General features: G+C 36.4%; 1 protein-coding gene across 2 annotated transcripts in view; it reads right to left on the bottom strand.

Moving 5' to 3' along the window:
• arhgef12a (Rho guanine nucleotide exchange factor (GEF) 12a) overlaps positions 1-21,290 on the bottom strand; it is an 81,112-nt gene that overhangs the window by 15,382 nt on the left and 44,440 nt on the right. For both annotated transcript variants that reach the window (XM_073817660.1, XM_073817659.1), the window contains 23 exons: positions 20,850-20,899; positions 20,585-20,642; positions 20,332-20,504; positions 20,116-20,190; positions 19,185-19,283; positions 18,099-18,206; positions 17,823-17,951; positions 17,645-17,743; positions 17,453-17,563; positions 14,086-14,184; positions 13,560-13,602; positions 12,993-13,098; positions 12,747-12,872; positions 10,920-10,952; positions 10,214-10,331; positions 7,120-7,219; positions 5,890-6,105; positions 5,668-5,797; positions 4,685-4,720; positions 3,363-3,505; positions 3,101-3,247; positions 2,926-3,011; positions 2,695-2,820 (listed from right to left, as the gene is read on the bottom strand). In XM_073817660.1, the coding sequence (XP_073673761.1) occupies positions 2,695-2,820; positions 2,926-3,011; positions 3,101-3,247; positions 3,363-3,505; positions 4,685-4,720; positions 5,668-5,797; positions 5,890-6,105; positions 7,120-7,219; positions 10,214-10,331; positions 10,920-10,952; positions 12,747-12,872; positions 12,993-13,098; positions 13,560-13,602; positions 14,086-14,184; positions 17,453-17,563; positions 17,645-17,743; positions 17,823-17,951; positions 18,099-18,206; positions 19,185-19,283; positions 20,116-20,190; positions 20,332-20,504; positions 20,585-20,642; positions 20,850-20,899 (2,411 nt within the window). The remainder of the gene's footprint in view (positions 1-2,694; positions 2,821-2,925; positions 3,012-3,100; positions 3,248-3,362; positions 3,506-4,684; positions 4,721-5,667; positions 5,798-5,889; positions 6,106-7,119; positions 7,220-10,213; positions 10,332-10,919; positions 10,953-12,746; positions 12,873-12,992; positions 13,099-13,559; positions 13,603-14,085; positions 14,185-17,452; positions 17,564-17,644; positions 17,744-17,822; positions 17,952-18,098; positions 18,207-19,184; positions 19,284-20,115; positions 20,191-20,331; positions 20,505-20,584; positions 20,643-20,849; positions 20,900-21,290) is intronic.

The raw sequence follows: 21,290 nt of genomic DNA on the forward strand, positions 1-21,290 counted from the left end.
TTTCTTCAAGTTAAACCAAACTTTTATTTTATGACGATAGTTTTTGCCAAATAAGTGACTCTCAGAGCAGTTCTAGTCATTACAGTTATATGTTTATGACCTCATATGACAAAACCAGTTTAAAGTAGCATGGGCACATTTGTCGCAATAGCCAAAATTACATTGTATGTGTCAAAATGATCAATTTTTCTTTTATGCCAAAAATCATTAGGATATTAAGTAAAGATCATGTTCCATGAAGATATTTTGTAAATTTCCCACCGTAAATATATTGAAACGTAATATGCATTACTAAGATTTCTTACTTTTGATTGGCAATATGCACACTAAGAATTTCATTTGGGCAACTTTAAAGGCGATTTTTTTTTATACCCCAAGATTCCAGACTTTCAAATAGCTGCATCTCAGACAAATAACAAACCACACATCAATAGAAAGCTTATTTATTCAGCTTTCAGATGATAAAAAAAAATTGACACTTATGACTGGTTTTGTGGTCCAGGGTCACATATCGAAGCGGCAGAAGCTGAAAACACAATGAGAATCGCAGCATTTCCAAGTGCTGACCAAATCAAAATGGCTCCATAAAAATATCATAAAAGTGGTCCAAGCAAATATTGCAATGTTCATGTCTTTTGAGGTCATATTGATGCTTTATGTGAGGAACAGACTGAAGTAAGTCACAGAAAATGTTCCCCCTCACCTCTGCTCTCATTGGTCACCATTCATTTTCAATGCATGAAAAGAGCAGCGTGAACATTCTCTCTCCTTTCCTAACTCTCTCCTTTTCTCCTCCACAGAAGAAAGTCAGTCACATGCATTTGGAACAAAATGGAGGTAAGAAAACTAAGAGAACTGCTTGTTTAAAATGTGAAAAGGCTCCATTTTCTTTAATATATACCTCAAAGGCATAATGAGCATAACAGTGGATTTGACATTTTTATTACACCTTTATGCTCTAGTGCTTACACACTAGTTTTCTCAATGGAGAGATTAGCGCGGTTGATTTCAGAAAATGCAGTGTATGTGGAAAGGTTGTTAAATCTTAAGTCTTACTCTCCATGTTCCCTGCATCCACTTCTACTATGAGATGAAAACAGTGCAGAGACAAACACAAGCTCTCAACACTCCCAAGGCTCCACACAACTACATCTGCCTAAGGTTCATAAACTCTTATCTCCAAGATAAGCAAATTCTACAGTATATCCTACAAATAAAGCCCCAATTAAACAAAATCTCCTTTGTCTTCTGTTTTCTCTAAAGCTTGGCTGCCAGACAAAACTGATACTATTAACAATCAAAGATTATTTAGATAAGCATCACTTCTGTGTCAACACAACAAACCTGCCATTTGCTGTAAAATTAGTAGGGCTGTCACTTTATTCGAATGCAATTAGAATAAATTAATTGCATATTAAAACAATCAAGTTAGTACATTAACACATTCCCTTTCTGCCTAAAAGAATACATGCACAACAAAATAAAAAAGTGAATATTGCAACCAACATTATTTAATGAATCGCATGCATTAACACATTAACTTTGACAGCCCTAAATATGAAAATTGCAAACAACATACAAATGTACACACTCAAAAGATTTTTTTTTTTAAGAAATGAATAGTTCATTCAGCAAGAATACATCAAACTGATCCAAAGTGACAGTAAGAGTCTCTTGTATATTTGATCAAAAATACAGCAAAAAAGTAATATTGTGAAATATTATTACTTTTTAAATAATTTCTATTTTAATAAACTTTAAAATATTTTTTTTCTGTGATGCAAAGCTGAATTTTCATCAATCATTACTCCAGTCTTAAGTGTTACATGATCCTTCAGAAATCATTCTAATATGCTGATTTATTATCAATGTTTTATGAATATTTTTTTGGAACCTGATACTTTTTTCAGGATTCTCTGATGAATAAAAAGTTCAAAAGAACAGCATTTATTCAAAATATAACAAAATACAACAATATACATCTGTACTTTCACTTTTTCTTCATTTAACACATCCTTGCTGAATAAAAATATTAATTCCTTTCGAAATGGAAAGAAAAAAAATGTTGACCTCAAACTTTTGAATGGTATTGTTACAAAAGTTTTCTATTTTTTTTTTTTTTACTATTAACTAAACGCTGTCCTTTTTAATGTTTTCATTAATTAATTTCATTCATCAAAGACTCCTGAAAAAAGTATCACAGGTTCCCAAAAAATATTAAACAGCACAACGGTTTCCAACACTGATAATAAATCAGCATAATAGCATGATTTCTGAAGGACCATGTGACACTGAAGACTGGAGTAATGATAATAAAAAATCAGCTTTGCGTCACAGGATTATATTGTATTTTTAATTGCAATAATATTTCACAATACTACTGTTTTTTTGTATTTTTGATCAAATAAATGCAGTCTTGATGAGCAGAAAAACATTACTGATCCCAAACTTTTAAACAGCAGTGTAATGTAACACAATATTTACACTTCAAAAAAATTGTTCTTTTTTTTGTAAATAAATGCAGCGTTGGTGAGCATAAGAAACATCTTTTAAATAATTTTTTTAAAAATCGTACTGACCCCAAAACCCCAAACCTTTAAACGGTACTGTTTGTCTGCAACGCTCCAAACACAGTTTCTCTCAAGTGAACTCTATCTCACACGGCCCTGCGGCCAGCGAGGAGCATCGACCCACCTGCATGAAGGAGGTGAAACGCTGGTCCTTCTTCTGCCGGGATTTGATGAGCTCCAGGGCGAAGGGCTGGTTACTGCAGAAAGTGCCCACTGCTTGCTTGATCTTCTCCTCCTCTCCACCACTGAACTACAAAACAACAAGCCAGAGGATTTGTGGGTGAGTGGGAGTCTTATCACCCAGAGAAGACCTACCACAACAGCCACAGAATACGAGCAAAACATGAGCTCTTACCCAAGACAGCAACTCATCTCCTATGTGGTCGATGACGGACGACTCGTTCTTCTTGCGTATCGTTGTCATTTGATCAGCTATCCTCACTGGAATTTTAAAAGCAAATACCATGATGTGAAACATGTGGCAGATTATATAAAGAAAAACATATCCGAAAAGAAAAAATAACACATACGATGCAGCTGGATGATTTCCTCTAGGTTGGTGAATATGTTCTTGATGTCAGCAGGGGGCAGTATGTTGTCTCGGGTGAGTTTCTGGTAGAAGACACTGTCTAGGACCTTTAGCATGCGTACATGGGCTCGCTCCGTGTAGAACAGTTCTGCGAGAATCAGATAGACTGAGGGTTATCTCAAAAGCAAAACATCAGCTCTAACAATGCATTGTGTACGTTAAATCTGACTTGCACCTGTCTTGAAAAGCGAACAAGATCGTACCATTAATGACTTCTTGTCTCTTGATCTCGTGGGGCGTCAGGCCTGCTAAAACATCACGCCCGACCAGCTGCTGCCAGTTTGGAGGATCTACATCAGAGTAAACATCACTCCCCTGATCATCTTCGCTCTGCAGCTCTTCAAATCTGCAAGGGAGGAGATGGTACATAGATTAACACTCTCATTAAACTCAATGTGTTTCTGAATGTGAGCTGGTGAACAATAAGAAGCCAGCATGCACACAAGAAGCTAGGGTTAAAGGAGAAGTTCACTTACACAACAAAAATGTATCATTTACTCACCCCCTTGTCATCCAAGATGTTCATGTCTTTCTTTTTTATTGGTCAGAAAGAAATAGTTTTTTAAGGAAAACATTTCAGGAATTTTTTCCATATAGTGGACTACAACAGTGTCTGGGAGTTTAAACATCCAAAATGTAGTTTAAATGCGATCCCAGACGAGAAATACGGGTCTTATCTAGTGAAACGATCGGCCATTTTCTTAAATAAATTAATATCTGCCATGCGCATATGTATTCTGTTGGCTCCGGTTTAAGACAGTTAGGATATGTCGAAAAACTCCCATGTCATTTTCTCCTCCAACTTCAAAATCGTCCTACCTCGCTGTTTTACCTTTTTTTTTTAAATCTTTTTTGCATGTTTACTTTGTAAAAACTTCTGCAGCGATGTAGAACGATCTTGAAGTTGGAGGAGAAAATGAGATGGGAGCTTTACGACATGCCCTAACTGTCTTGAACTGGTTAATAAGGGTTTAAATATTAATTTATTTAAGAAAATAACCAATCGTTTCACTAGATAAGACCCTTATTTATCGGCTGGGATCGTGTAGAGCCATTTGAAGCTGCATTTAAACTGCATTTTGGAAGTTCAAACTCACAGGCACCATTGAAGTCACCTATATGGAGAAAATTCCTGAAATGTTTTCCTCAAAAAACTTAATTTCTATGCGCCCAAAGAAAGAAAGAGATGAACATCTTGGATGACAAGGGGGTGAGTAAGTGAAGTTTTATGCAAAATGTTATGTGAAAAACTTTGTATTCAGACTGTGAAACTACTGGTATAATGTCAGCCAATCAGTCGATATTTGATTCTTAATGTGGATAGATACTCCGGACAAATAAGAACGCACTATGAGAATGGCAGCCTAGCACAAAATAGAAACCAAGCGGTGGAGAAAATGTCCTCATTACAGCTGGTTAGGGAAAAAAGAAATAGCTTTTATCGATTGTCGCTTTATCATGTCACTTCTGGTTAGGACACAGCGTATGGTGATGTGGGTGATTGACAGAAGCCAGTGACCAGTACCTTCTACTCAGTTTAGGTGTGCCCACATCAAGGAGTCTGAAAAACAGAACATAATTGCTCAATTCACTGACACAAAATGGCTGTACTGATATTAAAATGACTACTTTGGCTGAATATGATACAAATAAAACACCAAAAACAAAGGCCATCCTAGGTGTATATGACTTTCTTTTTTCAGATGAATGCAATCAGAATTATATTAAAATGTTCTGGCTCTCCCAAGCTTTATAATGGTAGTGAATGGGTGTTGAGATTTTAAAACCATAAAAAGTGCATCCATCCATCATAAAAAGTGCTCCACACGGCTCTGTTGGGGTTAATGAAGGCCTTCTGAAGCAAATCCATGTGGTTGTGCTTTAAAAATATCCATATTTACAACTTTATAAATCATAATCTCTAGCTTCTGCTAATTATCATATGTGTGTTCATGAGAGAGTGGCGTTCCAGAACCAAGTTTTGTTAACAGCAAAGGGAAACCAGTATTCTCTTGGCTTATATCGAAATCCTCTGACATTTATTTATTTTATTATTATAATTATTATTTTATTATTATTTTTTTTTACAAATCCTCATTCTGGACTTCTAATTGTGATTGGTGTTCGATAATTAGTGGAAGATAGAGATTATGAAATTTTTTATATGGATATTTTTGTTACACAAATCCTTCAATTTGCTTCAGAAGGCCTTTATTAACCCTCTGGAGCAGTGTGGAGTACTTTTTAAGATGGATGGATGCACTTTATTGGACTTCAAAATCTCAACACCCATTCACTGCCATTATAAAGCTTGGAAGAGCCAAGACATTTTTTATACAACTATTGTATTCGTCTGAAAAAAGAAAGTCATATACACCTAGGATGGCTTGAGGGTGAGTAAATCATGGGGTAATTTTCATTCAAGATCAAGACTATGTTTAAAATAAGTCTGAAATAATAAGGAAACAGAGATTCATTTAAAAGCTGCATAAGTTTTTAAATATGCACCTGTCTCCATCTTCATCTAACTGGTCCATGTTATATGGGATGTAGTCACAAGGTGGGTAGATGCTGTCTAGCACATCTCCAGACTGCAGGCCATCACTGAGCCGGGGAACCACCGCAGACGGACTCATACCTGAGGACACAGAAGAGCCAGTCTCAGATGACATGTCTAGGAAATCAAAGGACAGATCACTCAGATGACTGGGATGGAGATGCAGTACTCACTAAACTCCGGGTCCCTGCCAGAGGGGTCTGACGGTAAGCCGTAAGTGGCGCTGAAGGGAGGAGAGGTGATCAAACTCGGGCTGTGTAGGAGGTCTGAGCCCTCACTCGACTGACTGCCCCGCAGACGTCCACCCTCTATCAGCTCTGACCCGCCCAAAGCTGGCTGAGACATCTGCTTCTGAGGCCGATGCTTGATGTTGTCTCCGGCCCTCCCAGCTGCTCAAACACACACCAAACAAGATTTGCCATCAATATAAATCTTTCACCACCCAGAGGAAGGAAAGCAAAATGAGGCCAAATGTTCTGCTTTTAGAAATTGCCAGGAATTGCAAGCTTTCAGGACTGACATTAACTAAACTACCAAAGGTTTGTTGTCATTTTTTTGTTTCTAAAAGTCTTGTATGGTCACCAAGGCTATTTTTCTTTTGTAATATAATTTAAAATGTAATTTATTCCTCTGACAGTAAAGCTGAATTTTCAGCAGCCATTACTCCAGTCACATGATCCTTCAGAAATCATGGAAACCATGATTGTAATGAATAAAAATGGTAAAAGAACAGTATTTATTTTAGATATATACACGTGTGAAATATATATATATATATATATATATATTTTTTTTTATATATATATATATATATATATATATATATATATATATATAATCTATCAAATGTGCTATCACTTTTGATCAATACTTGCTAAATAATTTTTTTTTTTTTACAATTGATACAATTTTGAATGGTAGCATATATTTGACTGCAGAATGAACATTTTAAGAGGCAAAGTTAACATGTTAACTTAAAAAAAAAAACATATCCCTTTTTTTAATTAAATAACATTAACGTTAGTTTCATAGCTGGTAAACAATATACAGTCAAACCAAAAATTATTACCAGATATATTTAATTAAACCAGATCTAATTAAAAATAATAAATTTTGGTTTGGCTGTAATTCATTTGACATTATCGAGGTGAATTTATTCTGACAGTTTAATTCTGAGTTTCATATTTTATTACCATTTTTTAAACTATAGTGAATAAACTATGATAATGTGAGAAATGTTGAAGGTGTCTGAAATTTTTTTGGTTTAACTGTATGTCCAGTACATTTTTTTAAAGCAGCCACTGGTTAATGCTGGATCTGAATCCACAAAATACTTCAAAGCCTTAAGAAAAAAGTCTGTGTCTTCAATTGCTGCAGGTTGTAGAACTTCACATTAGACTTACATGGTACTGAGTCGAGGCGACTGGGCCACCGTGGGGGCACCCGGATGGGAAAGCGAGGCTTTTTCAGTTTCTCCTCCCCTTCCTTCTCTGTTTTGCTTTTCTGTTCAGGATAGATAAAACTACAGTCCTCAGGGTAACGACAATGCCATGGGAAGACTGAGAAGATAATTGCTCTGTTCCAAAACATAGTAAACTGCCTATAGAGGAAGCATTTCAAGCCATCATATGCATGCTTCAGCCATAATTATGCCACACTGCATGTATCGTATACATAACAGGAAATACATACAAGATTTGAATAATGTTCATTATAGACAGATAGTGTGGATCACGTTTATTCACGTTCATCAAATCAATGTTATTCCAAATGATTTAATGCGAACACCAGAATCAGAAAGCTGGAAAACCAAAAGCTGGGAGAACTAAAAGTTGGGTACTACCTGATTACATGTAATCTGGATTATGTAATCAGATTCCAAAAAGTACTTGGAATTAGATTAAATTACATTTTAAAATACATATAATCAGACTACAGTTACTTTTTATGGATTACATAAATACATATATTATTTAGACAACAGCAATAAATATTTCTTGATTCTCCCTAATGACTCTTTTTCATCTTTTCAATGTTTCTTTCTAAAATAGCCTACCATTTGGCCTACTCAGAAAGTCTTCCAGTTTGGTGGACATTCACACAAAGACCTGTCATTATTCAGGTGTCCACACAGCATTTGACAACTGGATTTACAAAATTAATTTCAAGTTTAAAAAGTGTTTAAATATTGCATCAACTACTGATAAACACATACGTTTTTATTTGAATGATCACTCCGTAGGTTAAACCATGTATTTCTACATCTTCAGAAGGCTTTCTTTCTTTCAAACACATTAAAATGGACAAATTTATGAATTTACACATTTTTTTAATAATTAAGTATTCCATTTGTGTATTAATGGTTCTCTGATGTTGGTTATGGTCACATGACGTGGGTAAACAAATAAAATATATATTTTTTTAATAAGTGATTTTATTTGATTAATTTTATAATGACATTTTAATTAAATATTTTAAATGAACAGCTTTTAAAAACATTTTTCATTAAACTCATAAAGACTCTGCAGTACCTTCACAAACCCCAGTTTGGGAAACCTTGATGTAATCTAATGTTTAATGCATATCATGTTTTTAATTGCAATGAATGGAATATATTTTCCTAATCTGTGTTTTTCTTAATCTATACAAGATTATCCTATTTAAATCAATGTGATAAACTAGTTGGGTCAAAAGTAATCTAAAAGTAATCTGACTATATTACCTAAAATGTATAATGTAATGGATTACTAACTACAATTTGTAGTAAAATATTTAATTTATTTAATAATTGATTTTCTTCATTTTATTTTACAGCACACTAGTTTTTTTTTTTTTTTTTTGATTTTACAATTATTTATAAATCTACTTAAAATACCAATGTGTGCTATCCATTTCATATTTTTTAGATTAATATGCTAATTCAAAACTATACTAATGTCAAATTTAGATAGTAAGGGTGTGCACAATAATGATAATACCCTGACATTTTCTGGAATTTTGTCGATAATGATAATTAGATGATATTTTGTTAGTGGTATTGTGCTGGTACTTGGACAGATTCAGGGCTGCAATGGAGAGCTGACTTCCAAAGCTTTTGATGTTTTCCATATTCTGTGCGGTGGTTAGTCTCCAGAACTAACTGAAATTTTTAATTTTAAACAGAAAGTTTAAATTGATCAGCATTTTTACCTTTATAAAGCCATTTTTCCTAATTAATTAAATGTATGCATCATCTTTTGTGCCAAATTCTTACATTTAATTAATAAACTCAAATACTAAGACACTATATGGCTGTTACCAATCAAATGAAACCAGTATCAACAAAATTTGTGATTGCAATGCAGAGGTGGCACAGAATCTGCATCTGAAGTGGCATTTAGATGCAGTGTTTAATGCAGGACATGAATGCAGTTACAAATGCATAAATAATGTTTACACTTTAAATGTAAACCTAGGTGTCATTCATTCAACTGATTTGTTCAAACAGCTGATTGATTAACTAAAGAAAGGCTGTTGAGAAACATGAAAAAATAAGGTGTCAGAAAACAGTTTAAAGGATAACTATTGCCAAAATGCAACCTGGGCTGTTTTTTTACTGTAAATGAGACAAACTTATATCTAAAAGCATAATTACGACAAACGAGCCGTTTTTGAGATTGACCGTGATTTAGTTTTGTGGTCAAATGGCTGGTGAATGGGAGTACTAGGGGCATAAATTTGAGCGCATCAAAATCGATATTTTTACAACACTAAGAAGGCTCGACACACCATGAAACTTTGCTCGAAGTATTGCCTGGGTCTCTACACATGAACTCGAGCATTGAGAACATTGTTTGTGTACACACAGTTTACTAAACAGAAAGGTTTTGAACAACTCACCTTCACTGTTTGAGTTTCCACTCGCGGCCGTCTTGCCAGTCAAGAGGTGTCGATCTCCGAATGCAAGGAGAGTAAAGATGGATAGCTCCAAAAGCATATTTCCATATAAATGCACGGCTAATTCGTTGTTTTGTCGCAAGTGAAAAACAATATTAACCTTCTAGTTGTAAAAAGAGCCTCATATAAGCCTAATATTTCATCCTATGGAATCCATTCATTCGCATTAGGAGATCGACACTTCTTGACTGGCAAGACGGCTGCGAGCGGAAACTCAAACAGTGTAAGTGAGTTGTTCAAAACCTTTCTTTTTAGTAAACTCTGTGTACACAATGTTCTCAATGCTCGAGTTCATGTGTAGAGACCCAGGCGATACTTCGAGCAAAGTGTCATGGTGTGTCGAGCCTTCTTAGTGTTGTAAAAATATCGATTTTGATGCGTTCAAATTTATGCCTCTAGTACTCCCATTCACCGGCCATTGAAAAACAAAACGAAATCACGGTCAATCTCAAAAACGGCTCGTTTGTCGTAATTATGCTTTTAGATATAAGTTTGTCTCGTTTACAGTAAAAAAAACAGCCCAGGTTGCATTTTGGCAATAGTTATCCTTTAAGCACATACCCTTAGTTTGGAAGGAAGGAAGTTAATTCGAACTCGTTTGGACTCCAGGTTTCGTTGCTCTTTCACCCGAACTCCCAGATGCTTCATGTACATAAAGATCACATACTGTATGGTGTTGCTGGAAGAAACAAAACTGCATATTAGTGTTGATTTTAACTCTTTTCTCACTGCCTGTCCAAGCTTAGTAACTAGAGCATAGCGTTGAGCATCGAAGTCTTTCATTTCCTAATTTAGATTCGAGTCTCTAAGGGTTGTGCGTTGTGCCTGTTGAGTGCTGTTGGCTCCATGTGGCCAAGTCCTTCTGTTCCACATGACTCCTATCTTATTGTGCCTTCTGCCATATGTCTCTAAACTCACGTGCAAACGCGCACAACTTCACCATCTATCTTCTCACATATGTCCTGTACATTCATAAATCATACAGGCTTGTGGTGTTTCCATATGGCATCTTAAATATGTTTGCCTACATTATGGTAAATGACGACTAGGAAATGCTTGAAGATTAGAAATCTCATTAAGTCGCTCTGTTCTGCAGCATCTTGCATTTGTGTCAAGTGTCAATATGCTGGCACACCCCAGGCTGACAATTTACAAACAAATCTAACGCAACGTCTTTATGCGTGATCAAATAACCCTCGTCCTTAATGTCTTTATTGTCGATCATTATGGATGAGGTTTGCCGGAGGAAAACATGAAAAATTCTCACCATTTCTCCTCTTCTGCGGGTTGTGAAGTCAACCTGAAAGAGACACACATGTAAGATGGAGGACAGACGTTGAGCAGACAATCTTGAGCATGTGGAGTAGGACTGGACGATATTTAAAATATATTTTGATATTCACACATTTTCTCTGAAATGCATGAATAAGCTATAATAATGTAGCTAATATGACATTTACACTACCAGGCAAAAGTTTTCAAACAGTAAGATTTTAAATGTTTTTTTCTGCTCACCAAGCCTGCATTTAATTGATCCAAAGTACAGCAAAAACAGTGAAATGATGAAATATTTTTACTATTTAAAATAAGTGTTTTCTATTTGAATACATTTTAAAATGTAATACTGTGATTTCAAAGCTGAGTTTTTGACATCATTACTCCAGTCACATAATCCTTCAGAAATCATTCTTATATTCAAATTTTCTGCTAATTTACTGGCATTCATTTTATATTTTGATATTTCTATATTTAAAACACATACATCGAACTCTTAAATAAAGAGTGATAATACTTGATAATAAGTGATAATTTATCAATTTTAAGATACATTTTAATAAAAAAAAAAATACTAAGAAATACATAAAATTTAAAATGTATTCTATTCTATATTTCAACCAATTCTATCATTTTTGGAGCTGAAAATGAAATCAGACATATTAATAGTAGGGGTGGCACGGTACATGAAAAAACATCCGAACCGTTCGGCTCGGTTGTCTCGGTAAGTAAGAGGTGTGTGTGAACATACAGACAGTAAAAGTGGAGTGCTGCAGGTTACGACGTGTAGAAATGGCAAGTGGGAGAGATAAGGAAGGCTGCCCGGAGTTGGAGGATGTGCCAGCGTCGTATAAGTGGCCGTTCACATGTAGCGTCTTTTGCGCGCTCAAGTTCGTTATTTCAAATGTAGACGCGAGGTATGCGCGCTCATAATGGAAGCGACGCAGTCGCGACGCGCACGAGGTGCGACGCGCTCGTTTTTTCCAGGCGCGTCCGCGCCACATCGAGATAAAAACATCCAAAGACTATAGAATACCCTTAAAGGGACTTTGAAACATCTCAACTTTTCAGAATGCCGCCGCAAGCGCACCGCAGGTCATGTGACATGAACCAACCAATCACTTGTTTAAAAGACAGAGCTTAAAGATTTCCTCTCTTTTTCTTTTAAATTTTTTGTAAGAGCTACACTGAAGTTGGCAGTTTGATAAATGCAAGTTAATTCTTCAGTTCAATCTTTATGTGCTAAAAAGGCACATGAACTCCTGTAGAGATAGCAATACACAGTCTCCTGTTTTTGCCAAATAAATGAAAAGCATGTCATCAATGTCTTCTCTCTTGCTGTATCAAAATCTCCCCTAGCTTTCCTCAGAGATGGTCCCAATAATGTGCTTAAAGTCCAATTCGGTTTGTGCATGTTTACATGATATAACAATTTGTTTTAATAATGTATCCTAAATTGTGGATAATTAAGCTACATATCATATGCCAAAATAAATTTCTGGAGTGTTAAAGATTAAAAGAAAAAAAAAAAAAAAACAAGAACCGTACAGAACCGAAAACCGTGACCTAAAACCGTGATACGAACCGAACCGTGGGTTTTGTGAACCGTGCCAGCCCTAATTAATAGCTGTCCTACCAAACTATGAAAGACTGCAAAAGTATTCTAATGTAAAGAATGTGTAGAAAATCTTACTGGCCAAATATAAAGTATATTGTTTTGTTTATTATCATCAGCAAAATCACTGCAAATCTGTCTAATGGCCAATTAAATAGTCCAGCCCTGATGCAGAGTCATTAATAGAATGTGTGTGATTCTTACAGAACGTCATCTATTTTGGAGAGGATGTTTTCAGCGCATGATCTCTCTCTCTCTAGAGCCGGCTGTTCGGAGTCTAGACGAGACAGCTCAACATCAGCCAAGGTCAAGCCCATGCTGCGCTTCTGCCTGTAAGAGTGGATGCAGTTGTTTTGTAGGTGTTATTGTCAATGTACTACTGTCAAATCTGAAGGAGTCCAATGTGGCATCACAGGTTAGTGATGAAATGAGAATGTCTATATTCCTGACCTGAAGTCTTCCAAGTTTCTCTGTACATCCGGAAGGAGAGTTTCCTGCATCGTCTGTATAAATTGCCTGTGTAATTCCTCAGGAATCAGCTCTGGTCTCCGCCGCTCTGACAACATATACACATAAAAATGACTATTTGCATGATTTATTAAACAATTTTCAATTAAGGACATCCACAAATTTCCCCAAAGGACAATTTTGTTCTGAAATGATAGCTAGGTACATGCAACACAAAAACATTTCTCACACACACCCATACATGACCAGTAAACAACCTGCATGAACAAAAAAGGCATCAGTGTGCGTCATTAAACATGTTGCCTTTTTAAGAAATGTCAACATGACACAGGGGCAGAGTGACCAAGTGCTTCAGAAGCTGAATCCATAATTACATGAAGAGTCAACATGAATGTTAAACAGGATTTGTGCTTTCTGAACAATTGCAGGTTTCCCACTGAGGGCTGAGAAATGATTATGTGGTTGGATGTCGAAATGAACACACAAACAACAGGGTGAGAACGACGTTTGTGCTTCCATTTAGACGTTTCTAAAATTAACTGTGCTTACCGAGCTCAGAGGAGATGGATTCAGGCACAGCGACTTTCAAATTCTGTTGAACGAAAATAATAAATTACAAAAGGGCTTTCTGACAAAAGCAGTAGTTTTAATTTTTTCTCCCCCCTGTAAAACAACTACAAACATTACAATAACAAGGTAGCAAAACAGCAGAGCCGTGGGAAAAGATATGCACAAGTTCCAAATGAACTACCCGTCCATCTGGCAGAAAGAGAACAAAGTTTGCTGCAGGGAAGACGCGCACCCACTCACAAACACACATGCACAAGAAGTTCGAGAACAACACTATGCGATGACCGTGGAGGTAAAAGGTTGTCTGAGAGCATGTTTGCTTCCTGACCCTGAGGGTGCTGGGAAAGGAGTAACCTTCCACACACCTCTCAGGACAAAAGGCAGGGTTGATCTGGGTGGATACAGGATTTTGCCTCAACTTGCCCGCAGACCAAATGATACCAAGGCAGAGCAGACAATGACGGGTTTGAGCGAGAAGAGATGAGGTGTGAAAAGCTCCACTTACTGCCCCCCGGTCTAAGAAGAACGTCAAGAAGTCCGTGAAGATGCGCCGTGTTTCTTTGGAGTTGGTTTGTTTGTAGAGGTCAGCGTACAGGTAGCAGAACTGTGGAGGGAAGTGAGATTCAGTGAGCTATAAATAGCAATTTGAGACGGATTTGAATTTGTTTACTGATTTCTATTTAAAACACTACTGATAATACACATTTGTCACCAATAAACACAGTTTCAAATATTACAGAAATAAATATGTTTATCTAGCACGGATGCATTAAATTGATTAAAATGAAAAAGAAAAAAAAAAAAAAAAAAAAAAAACGAAAGAAAAAACACACACATGCAAATAGAAAAAAATATATATATTAAGAAAACATTTTCTTCAGTTTGACAACATGTGCTACAAATACTCACAACGTGACCAAATACAGAAACGCACTGCAAATAGTCACAACACAACCAAATACAGAAATGTGCTGCAAGTAAGCACAGACCACAATGGCAAAGTTTAATAGGAACCGCAACAAGTGGCAAACATGCATGGAACATCCTTATTTTTCAACGGCTACTCTGAATGGTGGGATTTTTGCTTATTGTATTGCCAGTATTTGCAGTGCATTTCTGTATTTGGTTGTGTTGTGAGTTTTTGCAGTGTGTTTCTGTCTTTGGTTGTGTTATGAGTATTTGCAGCACATTTACGTTGTGAGTATTTGCAGTGCATTTCTGTATTTGGTTGTGTTGTGAGTATTTGCAGTGCATTTCTGTATTTGGTTGTGTTGTGAGTATTTGCAGTGCATTTCTGTATTTGGTTGCGTTGTGAGTATTTGCAGTGCATTTCTGTATTTGGTTGTGTTATGAGTATTTGCAGCACATTTACGTTGTGAGTATTTGCAGTGCATTTCTGTATTTGGTTGTGTTATGAGTATTTGCAGCACATTTACGTTGTGAGTATTTGCAGTGCATTTCTGTATTTAGGTGTGTTCTGAGTATTTGCAGTGCATTTCTGTATTTGGTTGTGTTGTGAGTATTTGCAGTGCATTTCTGTATTTGGTTGTGTTGTGAGTATTTGCAGTGCATTTCTGTATTTGGTTGTGTTGTGAGTATTTGCAGTGCATTTCTGTATTTGGTTGTGTTGTGAGTATTTGCAGTGCATTTCTGTATTTGGTTGTGTTGTGAGTATTTGCAGTGCATTTCTGTATTTGGTTGTGTTGTGAGTATTTGCAGTGCATTTCTGTATTTAGGTGTGTTGTGAGTTTTTGCAGTGTGTTTCTGTCTTTGGTTGTGTTATGAGTATTTGCAGTGCATTTCCGTATTTAGTTGTGTTATGAGTATTTGCAGCAAATTTCTGTATTTGGTTGTGTTGTGAGTATTTGCAGCACATTTCTGTATTTGGTTATGTTGTGAGTATTTGCAGCACATTTCTGTATTTGGTTGTGTTATGAGTATTTGCAGTGCATTTCCGTATTTAGTTGTGTTATGAGTATTTGCAGCAAATTTCTGTATTTAGTTGTGTTGTGAGTTTTTGCAGCACATTTCTGTATTTGGTTGTGTTGTGAGTTTTTGCAGCACATTTCTGTATTTGGTTGTGTTGTGAGTATTTGCAGTGCATTTCTGTATTTGGTTGTGTTGTGAGTATTTGCAGTGCATTTCTGTATTTAGGTGTGTTGTGAGTTTTTGCAGTGTGTTTCTGTCTTTGGTTGTGTTGTATTTGCAGCACATTTCTGTATTTGGTTGTGTTATGAGTATTTGCAGCACATTTCTGTATTTGGTTGTGTTATGAGTATTTGCAGCACATTTCTGTATTTGGTTGTGTTATGAGTATTTGCAGTGCATTTCTGTGTTTGGTTGTGTTATGAGTTTTTGCAGTGTGTTTCTGTCTTTGGTTGTGTTGTGAGTATTTGCAGCACATTTCTGCATTTAGTTGTGCTGTGAGCATTTGCAGTGCATTTCTGTATTTGGTTGTGTTGTGAGTATTTGCAGTGCATTTCTGTATTTGGTTGTGTTGTGAGTATTTGCAGTGCATTTCTGTATTTGGTTGTGTTGTGAGTATTTGCAGTGCATTTCTGTATTTAGGTGTGTTGTGAGTTTTTGCAGTGTGTTTCTGTCTTTGGTTGTGTTGTATTTGCAGCACATTTCTGTATTTGGTTGTGTTATGAGTATTTGCAGCACATTTCTGTATTTGGTTGTGTTATGAGTATTTGCAGTGCATTTCTGTGTTTGGTTGTGTTATGAGTTTTTGCAGTGTGTTTCTGTCTTTGGTTGTGTTGTGAGTATTTGCAGCACATTTCTGCATTTAGTTGTGCTGTGAGCATTTGCAGTGCATTTCTGTATTTGGTTGTGTTGTGAGTATTTGCAGTGCATTTCTGTATTTGGTTGTGTTGTGAGTATTTGCAGTGCATTTCTGTATTTGGTTGTGTTGTGAGTATTTGCAGTGCATTTCTGTATTTAGGTGTGTTGTGAGTTTTTGCAGTGTGTTTCTGTCTTTGGTTGTGTTGTGAGTATTTGCAGCACATTTCTGCATATAGTTGTGCTGTGAGCATTTGCAGTGCATTTCTGTATTTAGTTGTATTGCCAGTATTTGCAGTGCATTTCTGTGTTTGGTTGTGTTGTGTGTATTTACAGCAGGTTTCTGTATTTAGTTGTGAGTTTTTGCAGCGCATTTCTGTATTTGGTTGTGTTGTGAATATCTGCAGCATGTTTCTGTATTTGGTTGCTTTATGAGTAGTTGCAGCACGTGTCATCCTGTTTCCCTAATTTGCTGGTGTTTTCTTTATTTGCATGTTTTCTTGACATTGACATCACAGTTTCACAAACGTATTAAGCAAAACTTTTTTAACATTGATAATCACAAAAAAGTTACGATTATTAAATGTAATCAAATATTAAATAGTATTTCTTTATATTATATTTTTATATTTGAAACTATTTTTTTTTAAACTGTCAGCGCATCTTAGACCGAACATGCAGTTTAGATTTTTTAATGGTTCATTGTGCAACAGGCCGTTTCATCAGAGGTTGTGACATGAAGATTTCAGTGGAATATTGCATATGCTACAATTTCCCTTTTTTAATTGTATGTTTTTAAACAGTATATTCTGCAATGAATGTATTGAGATCTGGGTCCTCTGCTCATGAAAAGAAAAATCAATGGTGAACCAAATTGATGCAGACATGCTTGTAGCTTGACAAAATAAACAGATTTAAGCAAAAAGTCTAATCACTTTTTCAAAATCTATGGGATTTTTTTTTGTCAACCCAAGTTGACAGTTTTACTGTCTGTCAGGTGAAAACCATAAATCTGATTGCTTAGAAAGCATGACCAATAGCAAAAGACTTGCTTGCCTTAGCAAGCACTGCTAATTACTGCTGGAACTCACCAGAGGTGCAGGGTCAAACTGAGAGATCACATGGTGCAGGAAAGCTGCAAGATGAGCGGGGCGAGTCTTGAGCAGCTCGATACTCTGAAAGCAGCTGCACTGGCCGTTCACCTGAGACACATCAGATCAGTTTAAAGAGGCAAGTGACCAAGACCGTGATCCCTGCACTTGAGGGAAAGGAACTGAAAATACCTGCTCCTGCTCAGGGTCAAAGTCATCATCTTCAGCAGCAATGATCTCTGAAGCCAAGCGGGAGGGTGGACTCCCTATGGTGGATGAGAAACGAGAATCCTACGGGAAGTAAAGAAGTGTGACAATCACGCTCATCAGAAATCAGGCAGAAAGGTCTGTCAAAAACAATGGTTCTCACCAGGTCAGAGCCATCTTCAACATCAGGGGAGGGGCAGGAGTTGAGGCTGTCTCTGGGGGTGCTCTTCGGACTGTAACAGCTGGAATCCCTTTGACTCTCTGGAGAGGCCGGGTAGAACTGGCGCGGGACCTGCACATCACACACCAAAAAACACAATTAATTACACCACAGGGTGGCAAGGAACAAGAGCCACTGAGTACACTCATGATAAGTGTCACTGTTTAACTGAGATCAGTGAAGATATCTCAAAGAAAAGAGAGCACAGTGTACACTTACAGATGACACTGAACCTCCACTCCAAAAACCCTCCGGGCTGAAATCTCCCTTATATTGATCCTCATCCACCCAACAGCCATCTTCACTGTTCCTGAGATACAGACTTTCCTAAAGCATAGATTCAGGTACAGTCAATACATGCGGCATAACTCAAAGCTATGCAATCAGATCCATAATATTTTGAAACCAACAAGGTATATATTAATCAGATTGATGAATTAACATTGATTTGACAGCACTAATTGTGAAATATTATTATCTTTTAAAAAAATCGATTTTAATATCTTATATATTAAATATAGGGCTGCAAAAATTCATCGATTCTATTTGAGCATTCGATAAAAAAAATAAAAAAAAATAAAAAAAGACTGCATTTTGCCCATGTTGAGTAATTTGCAAAATACCAAAAGTGGCGCATTCCACATTTTTGTTATAATGCACAATGTACATTAGCGCTATTGTTTATAATACATGTATTTCAACAGTTTCTTTTTCAATAAAACCATATGATTACTTGCTTTTGATACCTTGTTTAAACTAATTATTATTGCCTCATTGCTATTATATATGTATTTCAAGTAATTTCAAAGGTTATTGTTCATTTGGATATATTTTTATTACTACCAAAAAATAAATAATAATTATCCGATTACTCATTTAATCGTCAGAATAATCGTCAGATTACTCGATTACCAAAATAATCGTTAGTGACAGCCATAATTAAACATATATCATATATTTAAATGCATATTATCTCTTTTATATTTATATATTCACAAAATTATTTCTGTTATGTCAAAGCTGAATTTGTCACATGATGCTCCAGAAATCATTCTAATATGTTGATTTGGTACAAATTTTTTTATTATTATCAACACATCAACTGAAAACAGCTGGGTTGTGTAAGGTTTTTGTGTAAACTTTAATATCTTTAATAACTTCAATATATAAAAGTTTTAAATCAAACAATCTGTATCCGTAGCTATATCCAAATCGGTTATATCTAACAGCTATATTCAACTCCTTTACAGTGTATCACTGATGCTTTGAATATGAATAGAATTGAGACTGGTCAGAAATGCATACATGTATATGGCCCGGCTGATGTGGAATGTGCTTCTTGGCTTCCTGGATGTCCCGTAGTGGTTTGGGTGTTGGAATTCTGCCGTAGTCCTCCCTCAGTCCCTAAAGAGGAGACATTTTCATATACTATACTATATAATCAGATATCTTACACACAGTCTTATCTGTAAAAAAGATAAGTATAAGCCTAACAACTCTTCTGTAAAACTCTACTTCTATGTTACTCTCCAAAACTATTAGAAAGACAGATCTTTGTTTACAAGACATGTGAAGGTGTTTACTATGTTGAAACATAGTGGGAGGAGCTTAAGTCTATCCTCTCACTTATCAGCTAAACTAAAGCTCGAAAATTACCTCCCAACAGGAAAGGCCTCATTCTTATCAACATAAGTCATACTGCAACAATACAGCTCTGTAACTCAACACTTAATTGACAGGCACAGAAAGTAGCATGTGTGTCCACTTTAAAGGAGAAGTTCACTTCCAGATCAAAAATGTACATATAATATACTTCTGCTGCGATGTAGGACGATTTTAAATTTGGAGGAGAAAATGAGATGGGAGTTTTCTGACATAACCTAACCTTATTGACCCGGATTACACAGAGTATGCATGCGCGATTAAAAAGTATATACGTTTTAGCTGTTTTTTTTTTTAGAAAATAACCAAATAAAATAAAATAAATAAAATTTAGATTGTTTCGCTAGATAAGACCTTTATTCCTTAGCTGGGATCATTTAGAGCCCTTTGAAGCTGCATTTAAACAGCATTTTGGAAGTTCAAACTCGTGGGCACCATTGAAGTCCACTGAAATCCTCAAAAAACATAATTTCTTTATGACTGAAGACAGAAAGACATGAACATCTTGAAGGAAAACAGGAAGCAAACAACTCCTTTAAACCAGTAGTTCTGAGTCTAATATTTAGATTCTGACCTGTATGTCCTGTTGCTCCTTGGACAGCATCCTCCTGTTGTCCATTCTTTGGTTGAGTGGAACACTGTTCTCTTCCTATGTCGGGTAGAGTTGACATGACGAGGAGGAGTAAATAATAAATAGATTATGCAATGTAATTGGAGGAGAGATATGAGGAAGTAAAATGACAACAAATAAACACTGAATGAAAAACAAAAACAATTTTACAGTTCTTACCCATGATACAAGAGGAGAGGAGGTGCGTTCAGCTGCTTTGTAAGAGTTGGGAGATGTAACAAAAGAGTCCCTATAACCCCCTGGTGACCCGAGACCTATGTCTACCTCAGAGAGGGGGATCTGGGGCAACCCGGGAGGCCGGCCTAATACTGTGAGGGCCACATATGAGCCGGCTGTGAAGAAGAAATGAGTTTCGATCAGCGATGAAAACATGAGGCATTCATCTTTAGCCAGGCAAATGGTTTGTACTCACATTTGATTAATTTCACCACTTCAACATGGTTTGATTGCGTCACCAGTGTCCCGTTCACCTAAAGCAGAGGAGACAACATTACAAAACGCAGTATACTCTGACTAAAAAAGCACATACATGCAAATTATCCTCTTACACCATCTCAAACATGAAGTCATTTTGTGACCAGCAGGTGGCAGAATAGACAGATGTTAAAAAGCAGTGGTGGAGTGGGCAATGAGAAATACAGCTCCATACAGTAACCATGCATCTGTAAGCGTCTCACCTTAATGATCCTGTCCCCCGTCTGAACACCTGCACGCATAGCAGCGCCATCTACCAAAACACAGGAGAAGATTATGACGACTATGAATTGAAAGTATTTTCTGGTGCAGCCGGTGATTGCCAGAGTGCAGCCATCTGGTTGCTAAAGTGGTTTTTTAGCACACTGCTATGTGGTTTATGTGCTCCACTTACACTGCACACAAACTGGTTTTCACTGTCATTCTGCAAATGATGAAACCTCCATTTTGGTTGGGTGTTCATGCTTTTACCGTCTCATGTAAACGTGTTCACTCAATCATAATTCGCTACAATGTCACATAGTTAAAAGCTTTGAGAAAACTGAGCAATTATGAGTGCACTTTTAGAGAATATTCCACACTGTACAGATCTGGCCATTTAAAATGCGCGCGGGAAGTAAAGTGGTCTCGCGTGACGCCGGTGT

The sequence above is a fragment of the Garra rufa genome, chromosome 14 (genome assembly GCF_049309525.1).
Source record: "Garra rufa chromosome 14, GarRuf1.0, whole genome shotgun sequence".
Taxonomy (NCBI): domain Eukaryota; kingdom Metazoa; phylum Chordata; class Actinopteri; order Cypriniformes; family Cyprinidae; genus Garra; species Garra rufa.